Here is an 18,769-nt window from a genome sequence, read left to right on the forward strand (position 1 = left end):
GTTAGATCTTTCTGTCTCTCCTCCTCTCTGTATATCTGACTTTCCAATAATTTATTTTTATTTTTTAATTTTTTTAAAGATTTATTTATTTTTATTGGAGGTGCAAAGCAGAGGTGAAACCGCTAGAGGCCGCGCGCCCAGATTGCCCAAGCCGGAGCGGGACTGGGAGGGACCCCCACAGGCCAGAAGTACTAAGGAACTTCAAAACAAACAAACACAACAAAACAAAAACCCCGCCCACAGTCGCTTTACCCTCCCACTGCTCATGGGAGATGGAGTCCTTCAGGAGACGGCGCTATCAGGGCCTTTAATAGAACAGACAGAAGGAAGAACCGTCACTCGTACGAGAAATCCTTTGCGTTCTGTAAACTCTCACAGACTCTAAATTCTACACGTTTCCCTTTTCTCCACCTCGACCGTTCTCCAAAGCTGTTTCTCCTGACTTTACCTCCGGCATCCCGGGAGTCTCGGCTCTGCCCGGGCCTCTCTAGCTCTCTTCTCGTTAGTTCGTCGGCCTCTTTGTCCAATCGCAGATGCGCTCCAGGTCGGCTCCTAGGGTGCATTGCGGCTGTCATGGCTGCCCCCAGCCGGCATGGGGTTGAGCTTGTTCGAGCGGCCTTAGGGGTCTGGCGGCTGAGCCCCCACGCTGCGAGGGACTGGATGGCCCCGCTCCCCTCGCTAGTAGCCAGCTGTCAATTCAGGCGCGTGTCCTGTGCCGTGGGCGCGGCTTCTTCGGGGCGCCGCCTTGCCCCAGACTCTGGCCGTTCCAGCCAGGTCTCAGCCCTGGACCGCTTACTCGGATTCCCTCAGCCCGACAGTTCACTGACTGCCTGCGCTCCCGCCGTATCCATGCACAGAGGTAAAGGATCCCGAGAGATTTTTCCCGCAACTGTCACGGTTCTCAGTACTCAGGAGTTCCGCGTCAAGGAAACCCCTGCCGTCTCCGGAAAGAGTCTGATCCTGTTTGAAGTCAGTTATTTTGACACCCTGAGAGAAGATCAGCTAAGTGTCTCCCAGCACAGTGATATTAGAATCGGGCAGTTCGCAGGGGAAAGGCAACCGACCTGACCATGAGCAGAAACACTAATGGCACGAGATTGAAGCGCCACAGCTAGCCACGTGGAAAACGATCCAATAAATGCTTGTTAAGACAGTGAGTTACACCTTGGAAATAGCATGCTTTATTCTTCAATTAGCAAAGACTAGAATCAGGTGGGGAGGCTGGCTAACCAAATGGGCATTACCGCACAATGTCAAGGAGCTGATACAGAAGGACTGAGGAAACTTGGCAGCACTGTTAGCGGAATGAGATGGCCAGAGCTGGGGGAAATTCTTCTAAACTTCCTGTCCTCTATACCTGCACATATATTTTCCAGCTGCAGAGTAGAGATACCTACAGTAAGTGCCAGCTACTGGGACTGGTGCAATAGCTCAGCTGGCTAATCTTCCCATTACAAGTACCTGGATCCCATATGGGCACTGGCTTGTGTCCTGGCTGCTCCACTTCCCATCCAGGTCTCTGCTTGTGGCCTAGGAAAGCAGTGGGGGATAGCCCAAGACCTTGGGGTCCTGCAACCACATGGCAGACTTGGAGGGCTTCTTGGCTTCTAGCTTTGGATCAGCTTAGCTCCCACCATGTGGCCATTTGGGGAATGAACCACCAACCAGATGGAAGATCTCTCTCCCTGTGTCTCTCCTTCTCTTTGTAAATTTGCCTTTCCAAAATAAATACATACATAAGTAAACAAATCTAAAGGGGAAAAAAAGTAAGTACCAGCTACTATGCTGAATGGTTTTTAAACAATTGCCTATTGTCAAGGGAAAGTTACAAAGAGGCAAGTTCGAACTGTTAATATCAACTCCATTTTGCAAATGAAGAAATTAAGAGTTTTAGGCTAGAGAAGTTGAGTTAGTTACATCAGTAAATTTTGGGCCAAACTAAGTCTCAGCGTCAGGGCTAGGTAGCCTCAAGTTGGTGCACTGATCTTGTGTCGCTGCTTTCTTTGTGAGCTCGGAGACTGAGCGCTTGAGAAGGAATGCAGATCCCACTGTTCTCACCCACACACAGGTGAACAGGATCTCCTGTTGGGCCACCCCCCTGACATGCCTGAGAATCCCCGGGTCCTACGAGTTGTCATTCTTGGAGCCCCAAATGCAGGAAAGTCGACACTCTCCAATCAATTGCTGGGCCGAAAAGTAAGCTGCGCCTCTGTCACAATTCTCCCTTTCCATCCCATTTGTTTCTTTACCTTCATATGTGGTCCTGATGGGGATCTAGCATCTCACTGGGACTTCTTTGTTTCTGACAGGTGTTCCCTGTCTCCAAGAAGGTGCATACCACTCGATGTCAAGCTCTGGGAGTCATTACGGAGAAGGAGGCCCAAGTGGTGAGTACCTATAGAGGGGGTTCTGGGAACAGGATGGAGGGTAATGCTTAGATTCACGTACCTGAAGGAAGGCTGGTTCTTCCCTGAGGCCTGTGTAGTTCTCTCTTCTTGTCTTTGACCTCTGATCCAGTAGATCCCATTTCTTTTTTGCTGCTTTCTAATCTCTCTTTTAGTCACAGCCATATTTTTTTCTCTTGTCTGCTCTGGAACTTCAACAACGCTGAAATGTAAAAATTTAAAAGTCACCAACAGCTCTGCCAAGAAGGGAGGGCTAAGAAGGGATGGCCTCTCTCCCCAACTCTTCAGTTTCATCTTTTCTCCTGGCTCTGCATGTCTCTCTTCCCTGTTCAGGTTCTGCTCGACACACCTGGAATCATCAGTCCTGCTAAACAGAAGAGGTAGTGGCTTTGGAAACAAATGGTGGTAGGAGGGAGGAACTGAAGTGGGGATGGGGAGATTCCATCACAGCAACTGGAAACCCCCCTTTATCACATCCCATCATTCATTAGGGTTGCATCCGTCATCAAACCCTTTACTACCTCATGTCTGTTCCGTAGGCACCATCTGGAGCGCTCTTTGTTAGAAGATCCATGGAAGAGCATGGAATCTGCGGATCTTGGTTAGGTTTAAGAACATGATGCTTTTTATTCCTGGCAGTGTGGAGGGAAGGAGGATGGCCAGAGCCTATACCATGAAAGCTTTCATGGGGACAAGAGGAAGAGTGGTCATATCCTTGTCCTTCTGCCTCCTGTTCCATCTTCTAGTTGTAGTTCTTGTGGACGTCTCGGACAAGTGGACTCGGAACCAGCTCAGCCCCCAAGTGTTGCAGTGCTTGACTCAGTTTGCCCAAGTCCCCAGCGTCCTTGTCCTGAACAAGGTGAGCACCGTCCACCCAAGGAAGGGGTCTGCCTCTTGCCAAAACAGCCATCTTGCTGACCTCAAACCCTTTGCTCTTCCTGCATGCCCAGGTAGATTGTCTGAAGCAGAAGTCGGTCCTCCTGGAGCTTACAGCAGCCCTCACTGAAGGTGTGGTCAATGGCAAGAAGATCCCGATGAAGCAGGCCCTCCGCTCAAGCCCCAACCCAGCAGCTAAGGGCTCCAGCACACAGTCCAGGGAAAACCCTCAGCGGACTGGCTGGCCCCACTTCCAAGAGATCTTCATGTTATCAGCCCTAAGCCAGGAGGACGTTAAGATGCTTAAGGTCGGTTAGCCTCGGTCATAGTCTAGCCCTTGGTTTTTCCCCTGTGGAGACAGGCCTCAGATTTTCTCCTGAAAACCAGAGTAGGAAAGTTCTGGCTGGGGTGACATAGCCACCCGTTCTCTCTGGGTCCACAGCAATACCTTTTGGCCAAGGCTCAGCCCGGGCCCTGGGAGTTCCACAGCGGAGTCCTCACTAGCCAGACACCTGAAGAGATCTGTGCCAACATCATCCGAGAGAAGCTCCTCGAGTATCTGCCCCAGGAGGTGCCCTACAACGTGCAGCAGGTGTGGGCCGAAGGAAGGGATCAGGCAGCCTCTGGGCTGAGCAAACACCCAGAGCAGTACAGCTGATACCAGCGAGGCAAGGGGATGGGCTGATGTGCCTGATGTCTCTCTGTGCAGAAAACAATGGTATGGGAGGAAGGACCAACCGGGGAGCTGGTAATCCTACAGAAACTTCTGGTGCCTAAGGAATCCCATATGGTAAGTAAGGCTAGGCCCAGGAGAGAGACCAAGGCTGTGTTAGGCCCACTCTCCGCAGGCAACCATGCAAGCAAAACATGGCCTTCTCTTTGACCCACCCCCAGAAACTCCTGATTGGTCAGAAGGGCCAGATGATCTCTCAGATTGCACAGGAGGTGGGCCACGACCTCATGAACATCTTCCTCTGTGATGTCCGGATCCGCCTCTCTGTAAAGCTCCTCAAATGACCACCCTCTACTGCCCCTCCCAGGGCTGCAACAGGGGAAGTGCCCCTTTCCTGGAGGCCTGACAAAGACGTGAGGGTCCTGGGTGCTGGCTGGCTGGCCTGGCCTTGTCAGCCTCTGCCCAGCCATGATGCCTACTAGAGAAGCCTCAGCTCACCATCAGGTTGTTCTGCCTGGTGCCACAGCTACTTTGGCCTCAGAAATTGGCCCCTTGGTGGGAGTGATGGCACCCTACCTCCTGGGGCATTGGGCCTGTGGTTTCTCTATGAGTTGCCAGGTGTTAACAGTGAAGATCTCTTCCCCCAGGAAGCTTTGAAGGGTCCAGGTCCTTGCACCTGTTCCCAAGACTATAACCTCTCTTACCTCTCCCTCTCCCCAGTCTCAGATGCTAAATAAATAATAAATAATAAATAAATAAAACAAGCATTGTGGTTCTCATCTTTATTATTATTTTGGAATAGGAAAGAAAATATTACCTATCCTCCCCACCCCCACCTCCCTCCCTTTCTGTCATTCTGTCGCAGAGTCTTGATCTCTCTTCCTGGCACCTTCTTTGGGTACAGCAAGAGAACCGTTACCATTACTAAACTCAGTAATGGTAACGGTTTCCTCGCCATTCCCCAGTGCACCGGTGGTTGGCAGGCTGTGACAGGCTGAGTGGTGAGCCCCTTGGGCTTGCAGCACCTCCCCTGTGTCTTCAGCAGGCTTCAGAGATGGGGGTGCCCGGACTAGTACATCATCTATACTGTAGTGTCTCATCTCAAACTTACAGTATACGATGATATCCCAGCCAGGGCCCTGCTGGGGATGCAGGAAACAGGCCGTGGAGGGCGCTGCAGGCTGAGAGAGCCAGGGGGCTGGGTAGATCAGTCTGGGTCAGGGCTGGAAAAGGAGGTTTCCTCCCACCCCCCAACACCTAGGTCCAAGGCTCCCTCCAGGGCCAGCATCTTGATTCTCTGCTCAGGAGGTTAGGGTAAAGGGACTAACCCAAAGAGGGCCCTGCAGAGTTAGGATCTGTTATCTCTTAGGGACCCAGGACCAGGTTAACAAGCCAGAGTTTAACGAAGCAGAAAATTCTAGTCAGGCCAAGAAGCAGAGGGACACCCAGAGGAGGAGCACTTACCTACAGCTGTGGCTGGTACCAGGCAGGCCCTACCTCTGCTCTCCAACTGCTGGCTTTTTAATCCACCAGCTCCTCCCCTTGGGTGGGGCACTTTTCCCGGGTTGTAGAAGGTCCTGCCTCTTAACTCTTCCCATGCTGGTAGTAGCTATGGAACAAGGACCACTGGCCCTTCTCCCTATAGGCCTTTATTATTACTTTGAGACTGCTGCCCACAATAGCAGCGGTCTTCCACTGAGTGGCAAGGATTGAAAATTACTTGAGTCACCACCTCTGCCTTCTAGAAGGATCTGCCTTAAGCTAGAACGATGGAATCACAAACCCAGGCACTTTGGGGTGGGATGTAGGTGTTCTGAGGGCTTAACCATTAAAACAAATTCCTGTCCATTTATTGGATCTACTTTCACACTTTCTAAATTTGAAAGGCAGAGAGACACAGATCCTCTATCTGCTGGCTCATTCCCCATTGCCTGCAAGGATCAGGACTGAGCCAGGCTTCAGCCTACAGCTCCATCCAGTCTCCCACACGGGCGGCCAGGAACTGTTGGATCAGAAGCAGGGACTGGTTGCTCCCGTCTGGAGTGCCAGTGTGCCAAGTGGTGGCTTACCCACCATTGTGGCTGTCGCCTTCATATGAGTGTTGAGGGATATTACTAAACCTAATAGTCATCCTTAACTCCCATCCCCAATTTAGGGCTGAATTTCTGGTCCAGGGTTGGGTTTTTGGCATTTTCTCCTGCTCCCGTGTTTTGGGTTTTCCTGGTGGATGAGGGAGTGTTAGCTGAATCTCTGCCAGGTCTTCAGAATTTGTCCTCAGGGCAAGCTCACTGGACCCTTCAGTCTAACTCTCCTTAGGCTCTATCTGTGTTAAAGCTGAGCCTAAGATGCCCAGAACTAGTCAGGCAGGGAGAGTCCCTGCCTCCCAGGGTGCTGGCGAGGTCTTCAGCATGGGGAGTGTTGTGCTGGGAGGTGTGAAGATAGTGGGCATCCAGTTCTTGTGAGGTCAGCCTGAGAGACGGAGGAGGACCCCCTCTCCAGAGCCCAAAGTACTTACCAGGAGAATCCTGTCTCCAGGGTGGGGGTCCTCTGAGGAGCACTCCCTCCTCTTCACCGATGCTGCATTCATGGAGGCAGTGAGTGTTCTCTTCTGCAGGAATGGACTAGACTCGATATGAAGTAGAAGCACAGACCTCATCCAGTGTGGGTTCTTCAGAGGTGTTCTAGCTCCTTCTGCCACAGCACTGGAGCACATGCCTGCCTTTCACTCGGGGTCATCTTCTCTCCTTCCTTGGCCAGTTAACCCTGTTGTCTTCAAATAGCCAGGGTCGATATCGACAAGGAAGTCTTCCTTTGTGGCATAAAGGATTACTCAAGTTCAGTATATTTGCAGTGACTAGCATCAGTTGGGCCTAATGTGATGTGAGGGAGAGAAACCTTGACTTGGACAGGAGGACACAGAGCTGTGGCTCTTACAGACAAACCACTTCTCTTAAACCCTTCCTGCTCTCCGTAGTAAATAGGAATAATGACGTCCCTGATGCACAGTGTTACCACGGCAGCCTGTGAAGCACTTAGCACAGGACTGGGGCTGGTCCATGGAAGTGGTTCAAGCAGATTAATTCTCATCCTTTCCCACCCTGACACCACAGGTGAGGCCAATTATAGACAGTTGAAAGCCATGGAATATTCTTCTTTAAAAAAACGTTATTATTTGAGGGCCTGATATGGTAGCCTAGTGGCTAAAGTCGTTGCCTTGCACGCACCGGGATCCCATACGGGCATCAGTTCATGTCCCTGCTGCTCCACTTCCCATCCAGCTCCCTACTTGTGGCTGGGAAAACAGTAAAGGGTGGTCCAAAGCCTTGGGACCCTGCACCCACGTGAGAGACCCAGAAGAGGCTCCTGGCTCCTGGCTTCAGATTGGCTCAGCTCTACCTGTTATAGCCGCTTGGGGAGTAAATCAAAGGACAGAAGACTTTCCTCTCTGTTTCTTCTCTTCTCTGTATATCTGATTTACCAATAAAAATAAATAAATCTTTTTAAATTCTCTTTAAAAAAAACCCCAAAACTGTATTATTTGAAAGGCAGAATGACAGAGAGAGGGGGAGAACTTCCATCTGCTAATTTACTGCCCCAATTTGCAACAGTCCAGATTGGGCCAGGCCAAATCCAGGGTCCAGGACTTCCATCCTGGAGCCATGACCTGCTACCTCCCAGACATGTTAGCAAGCAGCTGATCCAGAAGCTGAGAACTCTGATAATGGGATACAGGTGTCTCATGTGGCAACTTACCCAAAGCACCACAATACCTGCCCTCACAGAATATCTTTTTTTTTCCCCTTAAAAAAGGATGTATTTGTTCGTATGAAAGACAGAGTTACAGAGAAAGAAGGGAAGAGAAAGAGAAATCCTTCATTTGTTGGTTCACTTCCCAAATGGCCATAACAAAAAGGACTAGTTTAAGCTAAAACTAGGAGCCAGGAGCTTCATCGGGGCCCCCTGATGTGGGTGGCAGGGGCCCAAGAACCTTGGCATTTTCCTCTGCTGCCCAGGCCGAATCTGAAATAGCACAGCTATGATTAGAACAGGTACCTGTGTGGAATACTGGCATTGCAGGCAGCAGCCTAACTCACTAAGCCACAAGGCCAGCCCCTTGAAGGGGGCTCAGAACTACTGAGAGTCAGATTTAGAAGAAAAGGGTCCTGAGTGACAATCTCAATACCACTATATTCAGTTCTGTGACGCACCTGTTTTGTTTGGAAGGAAGAAAGAGTTCATCCTTCTATTGGGCCACTCCGTGGGTGCACACAATAATTGGTCCTGGGTCAGGTCAAAGGCAAGAGCCTAGACCTAAATCCAGGTTTTCCATGTTGGTGGCAGGAGTCCAAATACATTGGCCATCACTGGCTGCCTCTCAGGGTGAACTCCAGCAAGGAGCTGGAGTGTCTGCGGAACCTGGGTTCAAGCCCAGACATTCTGATGTGGGATGCAGGTGCTGCCTAGGCAGCACGTAGCTGCTGTTCAGTATGCCCACCCACTGCAGCCCATGGCTTTACACCACATGCTTTCATAGTCAGTCTCTCAAATGTAAAGTGTGAGTTAAAACTGTCTTATTTATCCGGTGATTGTGAGCACTAGGAGCACTCCTCTCAGACCCCCAGAGCACAGCCAGCTCTCAGGATGCTGTTGGCCTCCCTTGCTCCCTCTGTCCTCCCCTCTTCACCGCATGACAGTGCAAACTGCGAATCTCTGAGTCTTCCCACGTTGTAAAAACCAAGTAGGAAAACATGGGTGAGAAAGCATCAGGAACTAGGTGCTCTAACCAGGCAAGGAATCACCACTATGTCTGTGTCTGCCTCCCTGCGACCCCTTTTCCTGTCCTGTCCCCAACTTGCAAGGCCACCCCTACTCAGAAATCCCACAAACAGTTCAGGCCCTTTACTGGTCTGAGAGAGCTCTGTGCACTGAGCCCACTCTTTGTATCACTCACTGTCTAGACCCCCACTCCAAAGGAGAGCACGGGCAGAACCAAGGGGTTGTGGAAGCAAAAGGGGGAGTCCTCAGGCAGCTCCCGGCTGGGGGACAGGGGTGAGGCTGCTATGATCAGGGTGTGGGCTGGAGGAGTCTGGGCCTGGTGGGGTAGTCTGGGGGCCTTGATAAGTGGACATAGGGCTATCAGGGTGGGGGCCCAGAACCTTCTGCTTATCAGCAGGTTGCAGGTGCCAGAGCAGGACCTTAGATGCTTACCCTCCCTCACACCCCAGGCAGCCTCCATGGATGGCTGCTCTTCCATTCCTCTACCTTCCTAATGCTCCCGTTCCTGCCTCTGGACCCAGGAGCTCGAGTCCCTTGCTCTGCTACGGATCACCTGGAGACCCCGACCAGCATGGGGCTGGGGGAACACCACTTAAGTCCTTGGGCCTGGCCTCAAATTTTGACAGCTTTTGTTTCAGACCAAGAGTACCTGAAGCCTGTGCAGGCCGCTCTGGGACCTTTATCCTTTTGAAATCTCTAACTCTAAGGCCTCCACTGTAGCTTTATGGCACTGACTCTTGCTTAGAACTTCCTGGTAAATGATGAAATCAGGACCAGACCAAATCCAGGAACTAGAACTTCCATCCAGGAACCATTCTGCTGCCTCCCAGGCACATTAGCAAGAAGTGGAACCAGAAAACACTGATATGGGATGCAGGTGTCTCATGTGGCAACTTAACCTTGGGCATGTTTGTAAGAAACCTTCAGAATTTGGCGATCCAATCCTCCATGTGTGTAAGAGAGGACATTGAGGTCCAGGGAGGGGAAGAGAGCCATCCAAATCCTCAGAGACTCCTCCCCCTCCAGTACCAGGGACTAAGGCCAAAAGACGAACAGAAAAGGCAGTAACAGATATCCACAGGTACACAGAGGGACACACATAGTATGCTCACCTTACTCTCACACACACATACACACACAGGTAGGTACCCAGCACATAGAGAGACCACATACATACAAGATTTTTATTTATTTGAAAGGCAGAATGACAGGGAGAGGGTGAAATAGAGATTTTCTTCCATCTGATGGTTCCTTCCCCAAATGTTCCTAGCAGCTAGAGCTGGATCAGGCCAAAGCTAGAGCTTGGAACTCCATCCAGTTTTCCTATGTGAGAGGACTTGGGCCATCTTCTGTTGCTTTCTCAGGCACATTAGCAGGGAACTGGACCAGGAGCAGAGCAGGTGGGACTGGTGCTCTGATCTGGAATGATAGTGTTACAAGCTGCAGTCTACCTGCTGGGCCACAAGCAACAAGCCCTGGAATCCCCAGCTTCAGAGTCCACTTCTGTCAACGCATCTTGGGTGGGAATATGTGATGGCTCAAGTCCCTGGGCCACCGCCACGCATGTGGGGGACCTGTTTGCCCAAGCTGGGTCACCTTGATACATCTGTGACACTCCTCTGTCCCTCTCTGACTCCTGCCTCTGTGACTGGGCTTCAGAGTGACTCCTTCTGTATCCTTCATCCTACTCTGGCAACTTTCCTAACACTTTGTCTCTAACTCCTCTGCGAATGGAACCCTTCGTTTCACTTTCCTCCTTGGCCCAGCACCCTTCCCAGGCTTTGTCCTTATACTTTACACTGAGCAGATGCTGCTCCCTGGGGACAGCATGTGCTCATCACTCAGCATGTCCCATCATACCCCGTGTACCCCTCAGCCCCACAGGCGACACACACATGTTCCCAGAGCCCTGAGGAAGGTCCCAGGCATGGGCTCTGCCTGTAGCCATCAGTTTCCTAAAGACAGCTGCACGCCCAGTAGAGAGATTCAGGCTCAGGCAGGCTGTAGCAGAGCAGTGAAAGAGATGGGTCTCTAGATTCCAGACCCTGGGTCTGTGCACAAACCTCCCGTGACTGTGTCTGTGGGGTCCCTTTTGAGTTTTCAGAAGCAATGTGCTTCTTCCTCAGATATGCCAGGGACAGGTAATGTGATTTTGAATGTATCGCTTACTTTTGGTCTCCAAGCCTCGGTATTTGAAACAGGGATAACAAAGACACCTATTTTCCAAGACCGTGGAGGAAGATTCAGTGGGTGGGAAAGCTGCTCAAGGACACAGGCATTTCCTCCTTATGTCCCCTACCTGGGACTCCGCCTACCCATCCCATCGCCCATCCCATCCCTTAAGCATTTTTCCCCAGTTTATCCCAGTATTACCTTTGTTGTTCATTTGCCAAGTGCCCTTGATGGCCAGGACTGAAGCTTCGTGTACCAGACTGAAGCCAGGAGTGGGAAATTCAATCCAGATCTCTGCTCGCATATGGGTGACAAAGACTTGACAGTCTGAGACATTACCTGCTGCCTCTCAAGGTCTGTTTTAGCAGGTAGCTGGAATCAGAAGTGAGAGCCAGGTATCAAACCTGGCACTACCATGTGGGACACACACACACACACACCTTAAAAAAAATGATTCATTAGATTTATTTAGGTAGAGTTACAGAAAGAATCTTCCTTCCTCTGGTTCACTCCCCAAATAGCTGCAATGGCTAGGTGGTTGGGGCTGGACCAGGACAATACCACGAGCTTCATCTTGGTCTTCTGCATGCTTTCCCAGGCACACTGATTGTATCAGAAGTGAAGCAGCTAGGACTCAAACCAGTACTCATAAGGAGTGATAGCATCACATGTGGCAGTTGAACCCACCTGCCACAGTGCCAGTCCCAGCACATGTATCTTAACTGTTGTGCCAAATGCCTGCCCCTTTAATCACCTGTTTAAGGGCCCGTCGTGGTGGCCTAGCAGCTAAAGTCCTCGCCTTGAATGCGCCGGGATCCCATATAGGCGCCGGTTCTAATTCCAGCAGCTCCACTTCCCATCCAGCTCCCTGCTTGTGGCCTGGGAAAGCAGTCGAGGATGGCCCAAAGCCTTGAGAGCCTGCACCTGTGTGGGAGACCTGAAGGAAGTTCCTGTCTCCTGGCTGCAGATCAGCACAGCACCAGCTGTTGCGGTCACTTGGGGAGTGAATCATCGGACGGAACATCTTCCTCTCTGTCTCTCCTCTCTGTATATCTGACTTTGCAATAAAAATAAAATAAATCTTTTTTTAAAAATCACCTGTTTAAGCCTCTTTCACTGCTGCTCTTGGTCAGCTTCAAGCTAGTAACTGTTCCCTCTCCTTCCTCTGTCTTCCTACACCCTGCGAGCCACTCACACTCATTCACAGTTCCAAGGCCTCATGCCTTGAACCACTTGCTTGTTTCCCTGACTGCTCACAGCCGACAGGGCAAAGTCATAGTCTGGAATTTGTCAGAGACAAATGATGGTGGCCTCTGCCCCGATCTTAGAGCCTTGGTTTCTCCATATATATATTTTTTCCCCTCTGATGGCTTCGAAGAGTAGACAAGATAGAAAGGATGAATATTTCTAACTCAGAGCCTGGCCCATAGACAGCAGTTCAACAAATGCCATGCTCCTTCCCTTGAGGAATTGCAATGGACTTTCCTACCCAAATGTGCGTGTGCTCACATAGATACCTGTGCAGACGTATGTGACAGTGTGTCCCTTGCACACCTGCTGAGACACATGAGTCAGAAATGGCAACTTTCCTGTTAACCCCTCCCTAAGTCTATGTTCATCAGTAACCGGTTCCTACTCTTTGGGTTAAGGCACCTCTCCCGTGCCCCACATCCAGATTTGGGTCATGTCCCCTCCAGTCTCCAGATACCCTCTTGAAGGAACTATTGGGTTGAAAAGGATCCCCAGGGAGCCTGGATGTCCCTGTGTCCTCAAATCCTTCCCGCCATCAGCCAGTAACTTTGCTTCCATCCCTCCCTGCCAGGGCGACCTGCCCATCTCACAGCTGCATTAGGAGAGATAATAGAGCCTGGACAGCCTGGAGAGATAGGCAGCCAGACAAGGCCCCTTGGTGACAGTTCCACCCACTGTGGAGGCAAAGGCTCCAGGACCCTAGCCTTAAACTCTCTGTGCTGGCCCCTCAGATCTTGGGCCTCAGGGGGTCAGGGAAGGAGTAGGTCTGTGTCCCTTACTCAAATTCCTAAAGCTGGAACCATGAGAACCAGAAAGTAGGGAAGCACATCACCTGTGTCCTCAAGGAGTCCAGTCAGCATGCTGGGCTTGGGGAAGCCCCAGGTGAAGAGGGGTGATCAGGGCAGGTCTCTGATGGTGTATCATCCACTCACCTCTCCCCAAGACTGGTCCAGGTACTGAGATGCAGGCCTGGTATTGCTCATCCTGGAAGTCCCTTGGTTACAGCACAGACACTGTTAAAGCCTCTGCCCCACACCTACATCATTTCCCTTACTCCTCTCCAGCATCCTTCAAGATTCTTTCAGGGGTCAGCACCATGGCACAGTGAGCTAAGACACCACCTAAAATGCTGGGATGCCACACTTGAGTGCTGGTTTGAGTCCCAGATGTACAGCTTGCAATCCAGCTCCCTATATATCTGCTGGGAAGGCAGTGAAAAATGGCCCAAAGTGCTCAGGCCCCTGCCACCAGGCTCCTGGCTTTGGCCTGGCCCAACCCTAGCTATTCATTGTGGCTATTTAGCAATGAGTTAGTGAAAGGAGGATCTGTCTCTCCCTGTAGAGATAGATATGGAACTATTATAAAACTCTCTCAGATAATAAATACATCTTCGGACCGGCGCGGTGGCCTAGTGACTAAAGTCCTCACCTTGAATGCACCGGGATCCCATATGGGCGCCGGTTCTAGTCCCAGCAGCTCCACTTCCCATACAACTCCCTGCCTGTGGCCTGGGAAAGCAGTTGAGGACGGCCCAAGGCCTTGGAACCCTGCACCCGTGTGGGAGACCTGGAGGAAGTTCCTGAATCCTGGCTTTGGATCTGTGCAGCTCCGGCCGTTGAGTCATTTGGGGAGTGAATGAGGGGATGGAAGATCTTTTTGTCTCTCTTTCTCCCTGTAAATCTGCCTTTCCAATAAAAAATAAATAAATCTTTAAAAAAAAAAAAAAGAGAAGGAAACACACACACACACACACACACACACACACACAGATCTTTCACTGAGTCACTCCCCAGATGGCTGCAATGACTGGGACTGGGCCAGGATGAAGCCAGGATCCCGGACTTCATCCACGTCTCCCACGTGGGTGCAACATACTAAGCATTAGGGACATCATCCTCTGTCACTTTCCCAAAGCATTAGCAAAAAGCTGGACTGTAAGTGGAACATCTTGGACTTGAATTGGCACCTATATGGAATACTGGCAGTGCAGGTAGCAGCTTAACTTGCTGTGCCAAGCACCTGCCCTCAGACTCAGTAACTGAAACTCTTCTTTGATTATTTTAAGATTTATTATATTTTAAAAATATAATAAAATATATTTTTATTTTGGGACTCTGCACCCGCGTGGGAGACCCATAAGAAGCTCCTGGCTTAGGATCAGATCAGCTCTGGCCATTGAGGTCAATTGGGGAGTAAATCATCTGATGGAAGATCTTCCTCTTTCTCCTCCTTTCTGTGTATCTGACTTTCCAATAAAAAATAAATGGATCTTTAAAAACAAAACAAAAAACCTTGAGCCACTTCTTTTACCTCTAAGGCAGTAAAAACAGCTAGATGGAATGCAGTTTCCAGGACTTGAGCCTGTATTCCAGCAAGGTATGTGCACAACCCAAGCTATAGCTTAATCTGATTACCACAGGACTGCTGTAAATTAACTTTTTATTGAAGTAGAAGGAGATTTTACAAAGATCATGAAAAAAATGAAATTATAAAACAAGTTTATTTTGGTGCCAAAACTTCTGAAATCCATTCATAGTTTTTTCACGATATATATTTTCCCTAGACTTTTTGAAGACCCTCTTGTAGTGTGCATTCCAAAATTTTGTGCACCAAGATAAACTTTATCTCTTATTTCAATTTTCCATGAACTTTTTGACGTATCCTTTAACAAGATACTTAGGAGCCTAAGTGAATTATCACAAAGTGAACACACCCATGTAACCACCACCCAGTGCAAGAAACCAAACATTGTCAGCATTTTACGAAAATATTCTCTGTCACTTTTTTCCTCCCCAGAGGTGAATTCTATCCTGACTTCTAATTTCATGAGTTGGCTTTGCTTACTTTTTGGATTTTCTGTAATGGAATGATACTATAAGCAACATTTTCAATCTGTCTTCTTGCACTTAACATTATGCTTAAAGGTTTATTCAAGCAGTTATGTGTAGCAGTAGCTGCATAATAAGTCATTTCATGAGTACAATATCAAACTTTTATTCTACTGCTGATGAATATTTTAGCTGTTTGAATTTGAGGGCCATGATTTGTAATGGTGCTATGAATATTTCTGTATTACTTTTCTATGTATGTTTCTGCACAGTGAATTGTTTTAGTTAAAGGGGGTGTTCAGGTTCACTTTGATGGATTATTTTTGTTTTCAGGTCTGGCATTGCAGTGCAGCACGTTAAGTCACCGCTTACAATCTAGTACCAGTTTGAGTCCCAGCTGCTCTTCTCTGATCCAACTCCCTGCTAACGTACCTGGAAAGGCAGTGGAAAATGTAACAAGTACTTGAGGGTTCCTGCCAATCACATGTAATAACAGAATGAAGTTTTTAGCTCTGAGCTTCAGCCTGGCCCAGCCCTTGCCAGTGAAATAGATGGACACACTCTCTCTTTCCCTTTCTCCCTCTTTTTTTTTTCTTTCAAGATTTATTTTTATTGGAAAGGCAGTTTTACAAAGAAGGAGAGCCAGTGAGACCTCCCATCCACTGGTTCATTCCTAAATGCCTACAACAGCTGGAGCTGAGCCAATCTAAAGCCAGGAGCCAGAAGCCTCTTCTTGGTCTCCCACGCAAGTGCAGGGCCCCAAGGCCTGGACCATCTTTTGCTGCTTTCCCAGACCACAGGCAGGGAGCTGGATGGAAAGTGGAGCACCTGGGACACCCAGCGCCCATACTGGATGCCAATTTTTGCAAGCAGAGGATTTGCCAACTAGGCCATTGTATCAGCCCCCAGTCTGCCTTTTGTATAAACAAATAAATCTTTAAAACATAATTATGTTAAAGGTACAGAGATACAGAGAAATAGATAGCTCTTTCATATACTGGTTCACTCCCCAGTACCTACAACAGCCAAGACAGAGGTGAGCCGGGAGCCCAGAATTCAGTCCAAGTTTCCCACATATGCTGCAGGAAGTGGCTGGGCCATCAGCTGCATCAGCTACTGCCTCCCAGAGTGTACACTAGAAGTAGAGACAGAACTTGAACCCAGAGCACTCTGATACAGGGTGTGGGCATCCTAAGCAGGATCTTAACCGCCATGCCAATTGTCCATTTCTAGCTCTATTAGAATTTGCCACACAGACTTCCAGCACAGTTGTATGGAGACACATTCCTACTGGCAGTGCATGAGAGTTCAATCGTTTCACATTTTGATTTATACTTGGAGTTGTCAATTTCTTCTATTTTAGTCATTCTGGTGGACGTGAATTTGTATCTCATTTAGTTTTCATTTGCATTTCTCTGCTACCTAATGAAGTTATGCATGCTATTTACATTATTAATTGCCATGTAAAAAACCATCCCAAATCTTAGAAGCTTAAAAAATTAAAGTCTCACACAGTCTCAGTCTCTGGATTTTAGGACGTTGTCTGGGATTGAACTGGCTTGGGGTCTTTCTTGCCTATGTAACCATATGGAGGCTGCAGAAGCTGGGCCTGGCCAAGTATTACTCATCATACAGCCCAGGTCCTGGTCCTTGGATCTGGGCTTCCTCATAGTACACACTGCTTCATGGTGGCTAAAAGCCTAAAGAGAAAGTATTCCAAGGGCCAGTGTCTGGTCTAGCAGTTAAGACACTGGATGCAATGCCTGTGCTCCACATCTGAGTTCCTGACTATGGCTTCCTGCTGCTGCAGATTCTGGGAGGCAGCAGGCGATGGCTTGAGCAGTTGGGTCCCTGTCAGCCAGACAAGAAATCTTGATGGAGCTCAATGCTTTCAGCTTTAGTCTAACCCAGCCACAGAAGTTGTGGCATCTTCTCTGGGTGGCTCTCTCTCCTTGCCTCTCAAACAAGAGAGTAGAGAGAGAAGGGACAAGATAGGAGGAAAGGGGAGGGAAGAGGAGAGATCGAGGGGAGGGAAAGGAAAAGGAGAAGAGAGGAGTCGTGGGAAGGGAGGAGAAGAGGAGGAAAGAAGAGCAGGAGAGTAGAAATTTCAGTTAACAAAGCAGAAGCTACAACACTCTTTACGATGTAGACTCAGAACTTAGTGTCACTTCTGCCCTGTCGTACTGACTTAAGTAATTAGAAAATGCATCCAGAGCCTGGTGCAGTGGCCTAGCGGCTAGAGTCCTTGCCTTGAATGTGTGCCGGCACCCCATATGGGTGCCGGTTCTATTCCAGCAGCTCCACTTCCCATTCAGCTCCGTGCTTGTGGCCTGGGAATGCAGTCGAAGACAGCCCAAAGCCTTGGGACTCTGCACCCGCGTGGGAGACCCAGAAGAAGTTACTGGTTCCTGGCTGCTGTTGGTACAGCACTGGCTGTTGGGGTCACTTGGGGAGTGAATGAGCGGATGGAAGATCTTCTCTGTCTCTCCTCCTCTCTGTACATCTGACTTTGCAATGAAAATAAATAAATCTTCAAAAAAGAAAATGCATCTAAGGGCCAGTAGTGTAGCATACCATATTGCACTGCTGCCTGCAATGCCAACACCTCACATGAGCATCTGGCCGCTTCACTTTAAACTCCCTGAATGCAACCAGGAAAGCAGAAGATGGACTCCCACCCATATGGGAGACCTTGAAGAAGCTCCTGGCTTAGGCCTGGCACAGCTCCAACCATTATGCCCATTTGAGACGTAGGAAAGCAGATGGATGATCTCTCTCCCTGTAACTCTGCTTTTCTAATAGATAAAGAATTAAAAAAATTTTAAAGAAAAATTGATCCAGTTTCAGGGGAAGAAGGCTTGGGCTCTCCTCCACGTGGTAGAACTGACAGAACCACAGTGTGAGACAATTATATGGAATGGGTGACACTGTCACCACTAACTTTGCAAAATATCCTTTGTCTTACGTATCTACGTCCATCAATTGGACATTCTGTGTACTGTCTAAGCCTGTCATTGGGCTATTTTTCTGCTTTTTAAAAAAGATTTATTTTTATTGGAAAGGCAAATGTACAGAGAGGAGAGACAGACAGGAAGATCTTTCATCTGACGGCGTGTTCAAGCGAGGTTAGCCACTACGCTATCGCAATGGGCCTTTTTAAAAAAGATTTATTTATTTTTATTGCAAAGTCAGATATACAGAGAGGAGGAGAGACAGAGAGGAAGATCTTCCGTTTGTTGATTCACTCCCCAAGTGACCACAACAGTTGAAGCTGAGCCAATCCGAAGCCAGGAGCCAGGAGCTCTTGCAGGCCTCCCACTAGGGTGCAGAGTCCCAAGGCTTTGGGCAGTCCTCAATTGCATTCCCAGGCCACAAGCAGGGAGCTGAATGGGAAGCAGAGCTGCCTGGATTAGAACCGGCGCCCATATGGCAAGGACTTTAACCACTACGCTATCGTGCCGGGCCCCATAATTAGTTTTTCAATCAAGAACTTCTTTTAAAGAGAATTGCAACAAACTTATCACTTGAGAATTGGTATATTTACAACAGTGAGTATTGAAATTCATGGGTACGGCATATTAAGGGCTTTTTAATATTTACTTATTCTTAATGGAAAGTTAGATTTACAGAGATGGAGAGATAGAAAGATCTTTCATCCAGTGGTTCACTCCCCTAGTGGCTGCAATGACTAGAGCTCAGCCAATCTGAAGCCAGGAGACAGGAACTTCTTCCAGGTCTCCCACGTGGGTGCAGGGGCACAACACTTTGGGCCGTCCTCTACTGCCTTT

General features: G+C 49.0%; 1 protein-coding gene across 2 annotated transcripts; it reads left to right on the forward strand.

The window, feature by feature from the left end:
• Nucleotides 1-573: 573 nt before the first annotated feature.
• Nucleotides 574-4,619, forward strand: ERAL1 (Era like 12S mitochondrial rRNA chaperone 1). Of its 2 annotated transcripts, none has more exons than XM_004593921.2 (10): nt 574-859; nt 2,069-2,196; nt 2,310-2,387; nt 2,739-2,785; nt 2,945-3,006; nt 3,152-3,264; nt 3,356-3,589; nt 3,724-3,873; nt 3,991-4,071; nt 4,176-4,619. In XM_004593921.2, the coding sequence occupies exons 1-10, from the start codon at nt 574-576 to the stop codon at nt 4,296-4,298; spliced, it is 1,302 nt and encodes a 433-aa protein (XP_004593978.2). In that variant the 3' UTR covers nt 4,299-4,619. The 2 variants fall into 2 exon arrangements, with proteins under 2 accessions (XP_004593978.2, XP_058532179.1); XM_058676196.1 differs by lacking the exon at nt 574-859 and adding an exon at nt 1,428-1,705.
• Nucleotides 4,620-18,769: the final 14,150 nt, after the last annotated feature.

This window comes from Ochotona princeps, chromosome 17 (assembly GCF_030435755.1).
Source record: "Ochotona princeps isolate mOchPri1 chromosome 17, mOchPri1.hap1, whole genome shotgun sequence".
Taxonomy (NCBI): Eukaryota; Metazoa; Chordata; class Mammalia; order Lagomorpha; family Ochotonidae; genus Ochotona; species Ochotona princeps.